At 49.3% G+C, this 13,039-nt stretch overlaps 1 protein-coding gene across 1 annotated transcript in view; it reads left to right on the top strand.

The window, feature by feature from the left end:
• The window catches only part of RFFL (ring finger and FYVE like domain containing E3 ubiquitin protein ligase), a 46,123-nt gene that overhangs the window by 15,597 nt on the left and 17,487 nt on the right, over positions 1 to 13,039 (top strand). Inside the window, exons 2-3 of the mRNA XM_056864888.1 lie at positions 5,546 to 5,737; positions 11,988 to 12,398. Coding sequence (XP_056720866.1) covers positions 5,552 to 5,737; positions 11,988 to 12,398 — 597 coding nt within the window. The 5' untranslated portion in view covers positions 5,546 to 5,551. The remainder of the gene's footprint in view (positions 1 to 5,545; positions 5,738 to 11,987; positions 12,399 to 13,039) is intronic.

The following is a 13,039-nucleotide window of genomic DNA, read 5'->3' as shown; positions in this document are numbered from 1 at the left end:
CTTTATGTGTACCTTTAATATGAAAGAAGTTTTGCGTTCAAGAACTTTTGGTGGTGTTTGATGGTCTGAATGCTTTGAAGCAGCCCAAATCCTTTGAGTATTATTTTAGCCCAAAGTGTAAGTTTTTCCCCACAGGGGCAGCCGTGTCCATCTGTTGTGACAAAAATCAAATGGAAGTCTAGTCCCGCTGTAAAGATCTAAACGTTTATTTCAGTGCAAGCTTTTGTGAGTCAGAGCTCGCTCCGTCAGATGCCCCGGCTGTGCACACGACGTAGTGAGCGCTGACTCACAAAGCAGGCTGAAACGAATGTTGTTTGGCTTCAAGGTGCCACTGGGACTTTATTTGATCTGTCAGATAAGGAGGCTGAATTGGCGCCGCCTTGCAGACGAGAGAAGGAGCAAAGCGAGAGAAATCTTTTCGGGCTTCTTTGATTTAGTCTCCCGTATGAGCTCTTGGGAATTATTTTGCTTTTGGCAAGGGTGGGTTATAGATCAAATCAAGCCTGAACTGACCCTAGAAGCTAAAACGACTAAACTGAAGCTATCGTATTTTGGTCGCATGATGAGAAGGCAAGAGTCACTGGAAAAGGCAGTCATGCTAGGAAACGTTGAGGGCAGCAGGAAAAGAGGAAGACCCAGCAAGAGATGGATTGACTCAATAAAGGAAGCCACAGTCCTCAGTTTGCAAGATCTGAACAAGGCTGTCAAAGATAGGACATTTAGGAGGGCTTTGAATCACAGGGTCGCCATGAGTCGGAAGCGACTTGATGGCACTTAACACACACACACACACATGCCCGCCTGCCCCTAACCCTGGTTTTCCTAGTGCGGAATTCTGCACATTACTCCACCTTTCAGCTTTTCACTAGGTTTGTCTGCCTGCGTGACCCATGTTGGTAACCTTCGGCCTTTTAAAAGCCACTTCCCCCCCACAAAGCATTCCTGTTTGGTCACCTGGGAAAAGATTCTTATCCGCCCCTGGTGACTCGGTGAGTGCCTTTTTACAAGCCTGATTTGCAAGATCAGACAGGCTGTTGTGGTGCAAACTGTTCCTGCAGTATAGTGTACGTTTAGCCTCTGGCTTTTCGTGTGGCCAACAGAGGCTAAGACGGGTCCTGCGTTCAAGAAGCACCAGATTCTCACCTGAGATGAAAGATCAGGGGCTGTGGCTCAGTGGTAGAGCATCTGTTTGGCACGCAGAAGGTCCCAGGTTCAATCCCCAGCATCTCCAGTTAAAGGGACTAGGCATGTAGGTGATGGGAAAGACCTCTGCCTGAGACCCTGGAGAGCCGCTGCCGGTCTGAGTAGACAATACTGACTTTGATGGACCAAGGGTCTGATTCAGTATAAGGCAGCTTCATGTGTTCATGAAGCCAGCATGGTGTAGTGGTTAAGAGAGGTGGTTTGCAGCGGTGGACTCTGATCTGGCGAACCGGGTTGGATTCCCCACTCCTCCACGAGCGGTGGAGGCTAATCTGGTGAATTGGATTTGTTCCCCCACTCCTACCCAGCGTAGATGCCACACGTGATGGCGTCAGAGTCCCTTATCACAGATTAACTGGGCACTTACGCCGGCGCGGGGTCACGCCGGCTCCTAAGGAGCTTTGCCTCACTCCCTTTCAGGATTGCAGCCTTCGAGAGTGTTCCCTTACACACCACAGTGCTTTTTAAAAAATATTTAATAAAAATACATTTTAAGCAGTGAAACTGGACAACAGAAGATCTTCCTTCTCTGGTGACATAGAACAGATAAATGGGAGACTCTTGAAAAAAATAAATAAGCAAATGCTATTTTCACATACATGTTAAAAGAAAATCCAGTATTTGGAATTATTGGAGTACAAATAACATTTGTTGAAAGTTAAAATGTGACATGATGTTTGATCTTGGGGGGGGGGGGGAACTAAGGTTGATAATACCCTATTAAATAACAAGCTAAACTAGAAATCAGTGATTTGAACAAATACCGCCCCATTGAAGAAGTAGGTCAGGATTCAGGTAAAATTTAAGTATGCCCGCTCAGCTAGTTTATTGATTGGTCTGAGTTGCTTCTGAAAAGGGGAAGATCAACTACCTTAAAAATCATGACATGGCTGCTATATAAAATAATTTGAAATATGGCCGCTGGTATACTATACCAACAGCCTGATTTTCTGAAAGGCAGAGCAACTTAAAAAGTAAAGGCCACAACTAGAACAGTTTCAGTGCAGCTCCAATGCTTCACATTTGCAAGGGTTTCCCCACTCCCTTATGTATGCACATCACACCATAGTGCTTTTGACTTTTAGGAAATAATGACAAAGTTTGCAACCCAGTAAGTGCCCGTCAACCGACTGTGTGTTAATTTGAGTCGCTGTGGGGCAGTGGTTAGAATGTCAGAGCTAGGAAACCCAGATTCGAATCTCCGCTTCACCATAAAGCTTGCTGGGCGACTTTGGTCCAGTCATGCACGCTCTCAGCTGATCCTTCCTCAGGGGGCTGTCGGGAAGACAAAATGAAGAGGTTTGTTTAGTTAGTTTTATAGTTCACCTTTCCTGCTGAGACTTGAGACTTGACAGAGAGTGCAATAAAGACGTACTGGAACCGCCTACAGCAAGGCCAAGAGAGCAAGCCTAGTCAGGTCTACTCAAAAGTAAGTCCCATTTTATTCAGTGGGGCTTGCTCCCAGGAAAGCATTCTTAGAATTGCATGCCTTCTCAGTTAAAATTTGAGAGTAAGCGTTCTAGGATAATAGTTTTTTTCTGCTGTTTTGTCTGAGAGTAATGTGTTTTATACAGTCTGTACTTTCATGGGTCAGGTAATGAATGACATACACATTGTTGGGGCAGATTAAACGGGGAGGGATTTTTTGTTGTTGAGCTGCTTTCCAAAAAGGGTTCATTATTGGGCAAGTGGCTGACTGCTGATTTGGGTTGTCCTGCAAATAACTGCCCACGTGAAGCTGCCATATAGCGAATCAGACCATCGGCCCATCAAGGTCACTATTGTCTACTCTGACAGTCAGCAGCTCTCCGGGGTCTCAGGCTGACGTCTTCAACATCACCTCCTACCTGATACTCAACTGGAGATGCCAGGAATTGAATCTGGGACCTTCTGCGTATCAAGCAGATGCTCTACCACTTAGCCACATCCCCCTCCCGTCTCATTAGGGCAACCGGTTGGCCACTTTGTGAAACAGGTTGCCAGATTTGATGGACCACTAGTCTGATCAATCAGTCTTCTTCATATGTCATAAGGTAGTTGTCCTAAGGGTAGTGCCGGGTGGGTTCGGACCGTACCGGGACACACTCCTCACTTTCACAAGTGGTTCTCAGTTCTAGGGCAGCAATGTCTGGACTTCGATCCCTGTGGCGGAGGGGAGAGCATGGGTGATCGTTCCCGATGGGAAGCCCTGGTCGTCGGTAGCAGCAGAATGTGATGGCAGTCCGGCAGTTGCCTTCAAGGCTGACCACGTTCATGCCAGCACCAGCTTTTGTGAATCACAGCTTATTTCCCCAGTCGCATAGGAGTGTGCGCCCATGTCTATTCAGAACGCTTAGAAAATGTATACTGTGTGCATCTGATAAAGTAAGCGGTGGTGCACAAAACGCTTCTGCTGGAATAAATGGTGACATCTTTCCGGTGCTGACGGACTACTGTCTTAAGCAGGAGATGGATGACATTATTGTGGTGTGTGTGTGTTAAGTGCCGTCAAGTCACTTCCGACTCATGGCGACCCTATGAATGAAAGTCCTCCAAAATGTCTTGTCTTTGACAGCCTTGCTCAGATCTTGCAAACTGAAGGCTGTTGCTTCCTTTATTGAGCCAATCCATCTCTTGTTGGGTCTTCCTCTTTTCCTGCTGCCCTCAACTTTTCCTAGCATGACTGTCTTTTCCAGTGACTAGTCGTCTCTTGTCAAGACTTTCTATTCCTTGGCTCCACCATCAACCAAAAGGGAGACTGCAGCCAAGAAATCAGAAGGAGATTGAGACTGGGAAGGGCAGCCATGAAGGAGATAGAAAATATTTTGAAATGTAAGGATGTGTCACTGGCCACCAAGACTAGATTAATTCATGCCATCGAATTCCCTATTACTATGTATGGGTGTGAAAGCTGGACAGTGAAGAAAGCTGATAGGAAGAAAATAGATTCCTTTGAAATGTGGTGTTGGAGGAGAGGGTTACGGATTCCGTGGACTGCCAAAAAAACAAATCAGTGGGTTATAGATCAAATCAAGTATTATTGTGATACTTGTGAGATTTCCAAATATGCAAGCAGAGCTCAAGTGGAAGCAAAGAAGCGCTCCTACAGGGCAGCAGCTCTACTACCCCACCTCAGACCCCCAGAGGCACAGATCTGACACACTGACTAGAGGAATTTCAGCTGTCCCCCTTCTCCTCTCTCCTACTTCTTGAAGTCACCTCTTGCCTTCTCCCTTCAGCTGGGCAGGGCACTTGATCAGAGAGGGCATTTCTGCAGAGGGCAGAGCCATTTCCTATCAATTAGCACTTTGAGGAAGCAACCGCAGTCCTTAGGCACCATTGGCACCTTTTGTCCAACCCCCCTTCCCCAAGTCCTGCGGCACCAGGCCTCCTCTGTAGGCACATGGGCATAAGAGGCTCAGGAAGTCCTTAGGTCCAGAAGTTCAGGCTGTGGTTTCAGGGCAGAGCATCTGCTTTGCATGCAAAGGGATTCTGTCTCCAGCTTCATATCCACTTTAAAGGATTGCAGGTGTTGGAGGCAACCTTCATCTGACCCCCTTCCAGCCCATTCCTCCCCACTTTTTTTTTTGGCCATCAAGCCACAGCAGTAGATTTAGGACAGATAAAAGGAAACACTTCGTTACACAGAGATTGATTAAAATGTGGCATTCGCTGCCCTAGGATGTAGTGATGGCCACAGGCATGTGTGTGTAAAGTGCCTTCAAGTCGCAGCCGACTTATGGCGACCTCTTTTGGGGTTTTCATGGCAAGAGACTAAAAGAGGTGGTTTGCCAGTGCCTTCCTCTGCACAGCAACCCTGGTATTCCTTGGAGGTCTCCCATCCAAATACTTACCAGGGCCGACCCTGCTTAGTTTCTGAGATCTGACGAGATCAGGCTAGCCTGGGCCATCCAGGTCAGGGCATAGATGGCTTTAAAAGGGGGTTGGACAGATTCATGGAGGAGAGGTCTATTAGTGACTCCTAGCTGCAGGGACTAAAGGGAACCTCCATGTTCAGAGGCAGTAAACCTCAATACCAGTGCCAGGAGGCAATATCAGGGGAAGGCCTTGGCCTCTACGCCCTGCTGTCGAACCTCCAGAGGCCGCTGCGTGAGACAGGACGCTGGACTAAACGGACCACTGGCTGGATCCAGCAGGGCTCTTCTTGCGTTCTTAGAATGCTGACTCTCAAATCTCTGCGTGCCCGTCTTCCGTATGAGGGTTTCCCTTTCCACCTGACCCGAGAAGACTTTTTCTCATCCCTGCCAAGCTCTCCCTCCTCCTCCAACAGGGTTCTCCGTCTAGACTAGCTCGATCGCCTCTGCCCAGCCGACGCCTGACCTTCTCTCCTTTTCCTCTGCAGTCGACTATGTGGGCAGCTTGCTGCAGCTGGTCGTGCCTCAATGGACTCCCGGAGGAGATGCAGGCCCACCCGCAGCAGGGGACTCGCACGCAGGCCTACTCCAACGCGGGCTACAGCTCCTTCCCTTCGCCCACGGGTTCCGAGCAGAGCTGCAAGGCCTGCGGGGCGCACTTCAACAACGCCTCCCTGAAGGTGAGCAAGAGGGGTTCGCTGCTGGGGACTCCTTATTGGGGCAGGGCTGAGAAGGGAGCTGCGTGTCAGGCCGAACTGGCTGAGGGGAATTGTAGGCTTGGGTGCTTCTAATTGCAGATGTAATTTTTTTTTAAGCGCTTCACTACTTTTTCTTTAAAACTTCCCTGAGTGTAGAAAACTAGCCCAGCAAGAATGGGCCACTTAAATGTTTGTTTTGGATACTGTTTGCTGTATGTTGCAAGACTTTATTTCGAGGGAATGGGCATTCAGGGTCTTGATGAAATGCCTTCTGGTTCTCCTGACCCCTCTAATTGGACACTTTGCCTCCTTCCCTTCCCTTCCCTTCCCTTCCCTTCCCTTCCCTTCCCTTCCCTTCCCTTCCCTTCCCTTCCCTTCCCTTCCCTTCCCTTCCCACTTTTCTCAACCTTTAAGGAGTCTTAGAGCGCCTTACAATCACCTTCCCGACCCCTTCCCACAACAGACACCCTGTGAGGTAGGTGGGGCTGAGAGAGCTCTAAGAGAGCTGTGACTAGCCCAAGGTCACCCAGCAGGCTTCATTTGGAGGAGTGGGGAATCAAACCCAGTTCTCCAGATTAGAGTCGGCCGCTTATGTGGAGTGGGGAATCAAACCCGACTCTCTAGATTAGAGTCCACCACTCTTAACTGCTACACCACGCTGGCTGTGAACCTCTTATTCTGGGGGTTGTTGCCACTGGAGTGGTGCCCTTTTTCTCCCCTTCCCCAAATGCAGTGACATTTGCTCTGGGCAAACAAGTGGAGTGTGATGGCCTTGGGGGGTGGGAATGAAAATTTTTTGAATCCCCCCAAGGACTTTTTCCAATTTGGGGGAACCCTCTCAAAACTGTGAAGTCTTTTCTCCTTTGGAAAAACTGAAATGCTTTTTAAGACAGAGTTTGACGCGTTGAAAAATGTTCGTTGCAGTTTTTTTTAATGTAAAACTATCTGCAGCAGTAGAGAATGATTCCTTTGTGTCCTGCCGACTGTCTGGAACAGACACACAATTACAAGGATGTTCGTTGTTTCAATCTGACTAATTTAATCTGTGGTTAATTGGCTGTAATGATGGTTACACTGTTGAACAGTTCGATGCTTTTAGTATTACAAAGGTTAACGTTATGTCCAAATGTCTAATATTGGGTATATTGACAATTTGGCTTGTAGAAAATTAAGGCATTTACACTTCTAAATTCCATAACTATGCCAAATAGTATAATTTTGTATGCTTCACTAAGTGATGAATGTTGCATTTAATTTTTGCTTAAGCGGTAAAATAAGTATGGATTGGGTAAGAAAGAAAGGAATGCATGTATTTCGATTTTCTCCCACTTACCCAGCATGGTGTAGGGGTTAAGGTGTCGAACCAGGATCTGAGAATCCCAGGTTTGAATCCCCATTCTGCCATGGAAACTTGCTGGGTGACCTTGGGCCCAGTCACGCACTCCCAGAACTCAACCCTGGCAAGTATCTAGATGGGAGACCTCCAAGGAATACCAGGGGCGTGGCGTGGAGGCAGGCAATGGCTAATGCGAGCAAGAGGGCACCCAAATGGCTGTTGCCTCCTCTGGGCAAGAGGATAGACTGCAGCACTTTGGCCACTAAATCCATCCCCTGCCATGCCTCCCCCCAAAGGTGCCAGCCGTGGCGACTCCCAGCTGCCGCCCGTTCCTGAGGAATCCTCCCAGCTGTTTGGTGGGGAGGACTGCTCACCTTCAGTAGCGGCTGGGTAGGGCCAGCCTGGGGTGGAAGCCCAAATCCTTGTCACCTCCCAGGAACAGGCAGGACATAAGGACATAAGAAAAGCCATGCTGGATCAGGCCAAGGCCCATCATGTCCAGCAGTACGTTCACACAGTGGCCATCCAGGTGCCTCTAGGAAGCCCACAAACAAGACGGCTGCAGCAGCATTGTCCTGCCTGTGATGCAAAGCACCTGATAGGCATGCTTTTCTGATTCTGGAGAGAATAGGTGTGCAGACATTTTTACTAGTAGCCATGGATAGCCCTCTCCTCCATGAACATGTCCACTCCCTCCTTAAAGCTTTCCAAGTTGGCAGCCATCACCACATCTTGGAGCAGGGAGTTCTACAACTTAACTATGCAGACATAGAGGCAGCTTGTTGTGGATTGGTTTGTGATTATGGGGCCTCAGCAGCTGCCTGAAGCTAGGCTCTGTATCTCAGTACCTCCGGTCTGCATCCTGCAGCGGCGTACAGCCCGACTCCTGTGGCGTTTTGTATGATATCTCCTTCTGTGTAACATGTATATGACCTCTGAATGACAGCACCCGAGTGTGCAGCCATCCTTTCTGAGTTGCAGTTGAAGGGTTCTGTTTTTCCTCTCCCCGTCTCATGTGCTGAGAATATTTTTGGCCTGGGAACAGATGTTTGCTGTGCATTGGACAGCGTACTCAGGACCGGTTTGGGGGTTACCCCAGGTCCTACAGAAACATTTTGGTCCATGTGGGTAGGAAATGGAAACAGGTAACCCACTTCTGCTAATTTAGTGTGGAACAAAATACACTGGGGAGTTTTCCAACGTAAATTATGTTGAAATGAATGGTAGGTACGCAGTAATGCTCTTGGGCATCTTCCATTCAGTGGGAGAGCTGTGGGCGGCACCCTCTCCAGTCAGATCCGCCTCTGCCCCTTTCTCTTAACCATGGCGGTGGTGGGAAGTGCCTTCAAGTCGCAGCTGATTTACGGCGACCCCGTAGGGTTTTCAAGTCAAGAGACGTTCAGGGGTGGTTTGCCCCTGCCTGCCTCCGAGCAGTCTGAGAGAGCTCTAAGAGAGCTGTGACTAGCCCAAGGTCACCCATCAGGCTTCATGTGGAGGAGTGGGGAATCGAACCCGGCTCTCCAGATTGGAGTCCACTGCTGTAACTACTACACCACACTGGCTCTCCTCTTAACCCTAACTGCATCCAAATTCCCCGTTCTTGAGCAAATGCCTCCCGAGGAGGTCGCTTCCATACTGGTCCCCGTCGCCTGGTGCACTAGAGTGCACACACCAGCAAGTGATGGTATTTATTGAATGCCCCTAATATGAAGCCACCCAAGTGCAAGGAGTTTTTTTTTGCAGAAAAGATCTGCTGAACAATCTGCATCACATTTTGCCTTCTCTCTAAACGGGTTTTTCTAGTTCCCCCTGATTAGTGTGCTTAATCCTTGCACACGTGAGCTTCTCAAAAACCATCTGTGTCACTGGCCAGCGAGACAAATTGTCACCTTTGCCCAGGGGGAAGAATACTGAAATGAAAATGATGTCCTGAGTGGTGGCTGCAGTCCAAGTTTAATTCTTCAGTGCATCCCTGACCCGGTGGCGCTCCCAGACAAGAGACGGGGAGGAAAGGGAGAGAGAGAGACAACTTTTTGCCAAGAGGATGTTCGTGATCAATGTGCGTTCCCATCTTAATTACCGCTGCGCAAATGTATAAAAAATAGCTTGGAAATCTAAAAGCCAGCGTGGTGTAGTGGTTAAGAGCGGTGGTCTGGAGCGGCGGACTCTGATTTGGAGAACCGGATTCGATTCCCCACTCTTCCACATGAGCGGCGGAGGCTAATCTGGTGAACTGGGTTGATTTCCCCACTCGTACACACAAAGCCAGCTGGGTGACCTTGGGCTAATCACAGCTGTCTCAGCCCCACCTACCTCACAGGGTGTCTGTTGTGGGGAGGGGAAGGGAAGGTGATTGTAAGCCGGTCTGAGTCTCCCTTAAGGGATAGAGAAAGTCGGCATATAAAAACTAACTCTTCTTCTAAAAGAAACTGTACAGTGGCTAAGAAACTGGGGCTTTTCAGCTCTCCCAAGGGTCTCTTTTACTAACTGTTCCAAGGTGTATGCTGCAAAACTGTGTCAGAATGTGCCAGAGACTTGTGTTGTACATATTGGGAGACTCCTCCCCTAGGGCAGGGCCCCCTGAGCCTGTTTTCGACTGTTGGCATGGGTGCCCGTTGTGACTTTTTCCTCTTGTGCTCCAGCTTAGCGTCTCCGCAGGCTTTCCATGCGGACTCTCAAGTCTGTTTACCACCACGGGTCATTACAAAACGTGGCTCTTCTTCCTGGAGCCCAAGAGAGGAACGGGTCGCACAGTTGATCTCAGTGCGATTGATCTCAGTGCGATTACAAACGCCAGAGGTCCAAGGGAATAGGAAGGTTGGGGGATGGCTGCCACACCAGCTGCTAGAGTGAGTTGCATCGCCGCCGCAGAAGGTCGGACCAGAACCAACGGGTTGAAATTAAATCAAATGTGTTTCCAGCTAAACGTTAGGAGGAACTTCCCGACGGTCGGAGCGGTTCCTCGGTGGAACAGGCTTCCTCGGGAGGTGGTGAGCTCTCCTTCCCTGGAGGTTTTTAAGCAGAGGCTAGATGGCCATCTGTCTGCAATGCTGATCTATGACCTTATGACCTCTTGGTTTTCCAGCGCCTCGCCCCACGCTTTCTGTTTGAAAAGGCAAACGCTGTGCATGTTTTCATGGGAGCGATCCAGCGCCTTTCGGCGACCAGGCAGCGCATGAATCACTCGAAAGCTCTGGGAAAGCTTCCTTCCTGGAAAGGCAGTTAAATGTGTCAGAGTTTTATGGAGGGCAGGGACGTGCAGCATGGAGCCCAAGGAGCTGGCCGCTCTTCCCGTTCCATTCCACGCGGTGACCTTAGCAGCTGGCAAAGAGGTTCCTCAGAGACCTCACTGCAGGCACACGCTTCCGTACACCACCATTGTTCCGAGGTGAATTCCAGGGAAATGGATCCCCCTCCGTTTTAGCTGATGCCTTGAATTCAGCCTCTGTAGCAGTGGTTTCCCATCGCCCTCTTGGTTCCACAGACTCAACCCCAGCATCCCCTACCCTAGCCTATAAAAAGCATTATTCAAAATAGGGGTTTGCCTGACTCACTAAAGAAGATGATAACAATGAGATTTTCAAAACAGTAACAATTAATTGCACATCTGTTCAGAATCAAATTAAAACTTTTTAGTTGAAATTTATTCAACAAAAATGAGAAACTTGATCCAGTGGTATCAGCTCTTCAAAAGTCTGGAAAAGAATTCTGATAGTTTCCACCAAATTTGCCAGCCTGGTGCCATGGCTTGATCTATTGTAAATTAGTTGAAGGGGCCCATCTCTAGCGCCCCCCTTGGTAATCCCACCGCCTCCTAGGGGGTGGTACTGCGCACTTTGGGAATCACTGCTCTATAGGCAGGAAAGCCACCTAAGGTAGTAACTCTCTGGGTAGCTCAAAGGCTTGCAATGGTTACTGTGATGACACTGTGAAATTTGCCTCCCTCCTCCCCAGACATTAGTTGGCTCCCTTCTCTTGCTTCCTTCTGAGGGCGTTTAAAGGTAATGCCTTTCCCCCTAGTATTTGACGCTGACTGGTGAGACTGGTGAGACCCCCAGCCTGGTTAGATAAGGGGCTGCTTGCTTTTGTGCCATTGCTTCTGAGAAAGTTTTGAGCAGGCGTTAAAATTGCCTTAATACAGATTTTATGTTTATTTTATTACGCACTGGCTGCTTTTCTGCAAACTGCCCGGCAGGATTTTGCTATGCAGCGGTATAGAAATCTTGTTCAATAAAATAGCACTTGTAATGGGGCCCTGTAAGGCAAATGGTTCTTGCCTGCCCTGCTTACGCTTAGGCAGGGGTATAGTAAGGGGGTGGGGGAACAAGAAGTAATGGGGCTTTTTTAGGGGGTAGAACAGAAGGGGTGGAAAAGGGGCATAATAGAGGAGGCACAGTTGTAATGAAAAAGTTTAGTCCACTGGAGAAAAAAAATTACCTTTGCCCTTGTTCATTTTTTTTGGCTTGAAGCCCATTTGTGATATGTGTGTGTGTGTGTTAAGTGCCGTCAAGTCGCAGCCGACTTATGGTGACCCCTTTTTGGGGTTTTCATGGCAAGAGACTAGCAGAGGTGGCTTGCCAGTGCCTTCCTCTGCACAGCAATCTTGGTATTCCTTGGAGGTCTCCCATCCAAATACTAACCAGGGCTGACCCTGCTTAGCTTCTGAGATCTGACGAGATCAGGCTAGCCTGGGCCATCCAGGTCAGGGCATTTACGATCTAATGTAGTTAAAAATTTATCTCTAAGCGGTGCCGAATGGGAGGGCAACCTGGGGACATCAGTTGTTTAGACGACCATATCCGTGTTCTCCTCGGGCGGTACAAGGGGTGTGTCTGGCCTTTCTGCCCAGCGTCTCTCAGCCTGACGTTCATTTCCGTCTTTTCCCTCCCAAAACAGCACGTCTGCTTGGACTGCAAAAAGAACTTCTGCCCGGCCTGTTCGCATCAGCCTGAAAGCGGCCCCTGCCTTTGTCTCCTCTGCGAGCGGTTCCGCGCCACGAACTTCCAGCGAGAGGAGCTGATCAAGATGAAGGTGAAGGACTTGCGGGACTACTTGGAGCTGCGGGAGATCTCCACGGAGATGTGTCGCGAGAAGGACGAGCTGGTGTTTCTGATCATCGGCCAGCAGCCCCCGTTCTCCCAGGGGGACAGGACTACTTGGGCGGCGCCATTGACGACGGACCCCGCTGCGCCGCAGCCGGATTTTGAGGCTGTGCTGCAAACCGGATTGCCAGAGCCTACCTCAATGGACGTCTCTCCCATGTGGGACTCGCCAGATCTGATCTTGCAGACGGAGGAAACCCCGCAGGTACTTCCTGCCTCCGCTGGCCTTCTCGCAGAGCCTGCTGACGCTCTCTTGGCAACGTATTGATTTATTTGCTTCATTTATGCCCCTACCTTTCTCCCCAGTGGGGACCCAAAGCTGCTTGCGCCGTTCTTCTCTCCTCCGTTTTGTCCTCACAGCAACCCTGTGCGGTAGGCGAGGCTGAGAGTGTGCAACTGGTCCGAAGCCACCCAGCAAGCCTCTGTGGCAGAGTGGAGATTAGAACCTGGGTCTCCCACTGCAACACACTGGCTCTCTTGGAACAGGTGGTGATGTTCTGATTATTTTTGCGTTTGGGGTTCACAGCTGCGGGCACCGTTGTGTAGCTGCTGCGCAGGAATGCCGTCTAAAAAGCATGGTATGGTGGGAGAGACCAGGGTTTCCGTGCAGGAAATAGTCCCCGGCGATTCAGACTCGGGGCAATTTCAGTTTCCTTCCTTCCCCCTTGCTATAGCGGGGCTCAGGGCAGCCAACAACGTTTGTGAAATGCAGCAGTTTAAAACATTCCATCCTTAAATAAAATAAATCTAAAACCATCTAATAACCTTAAGTCTTCCAGTGGCCCAGATGTTAACCACATTAAAAAAATCAGCTCTCCCGGTATTGGATGGTAAAAACGGGAGAGT

The sequence above is a fragment of the Euleptes europaea genome, chromosome 19 (assembly GCF_029931775.1).
Source record: "Euleptes europaea isolate rEulEur1 chromosome 19, rEulEur1.hap1, whole genome shotgun sequence".
NCBI classification, from domain to species: domain Eukaryota; kingdom Metazoa; phylum Chordata; class Lepidosauria; order Squamata; family Sphaerodactylidae; genus Euleptes; species Euleptes europaea.
The sequence above is the reverse complement of the archived record's forward strand: the minus strand, read 5'-3'. Positions and strand labels throughout refer to the sequence as shown.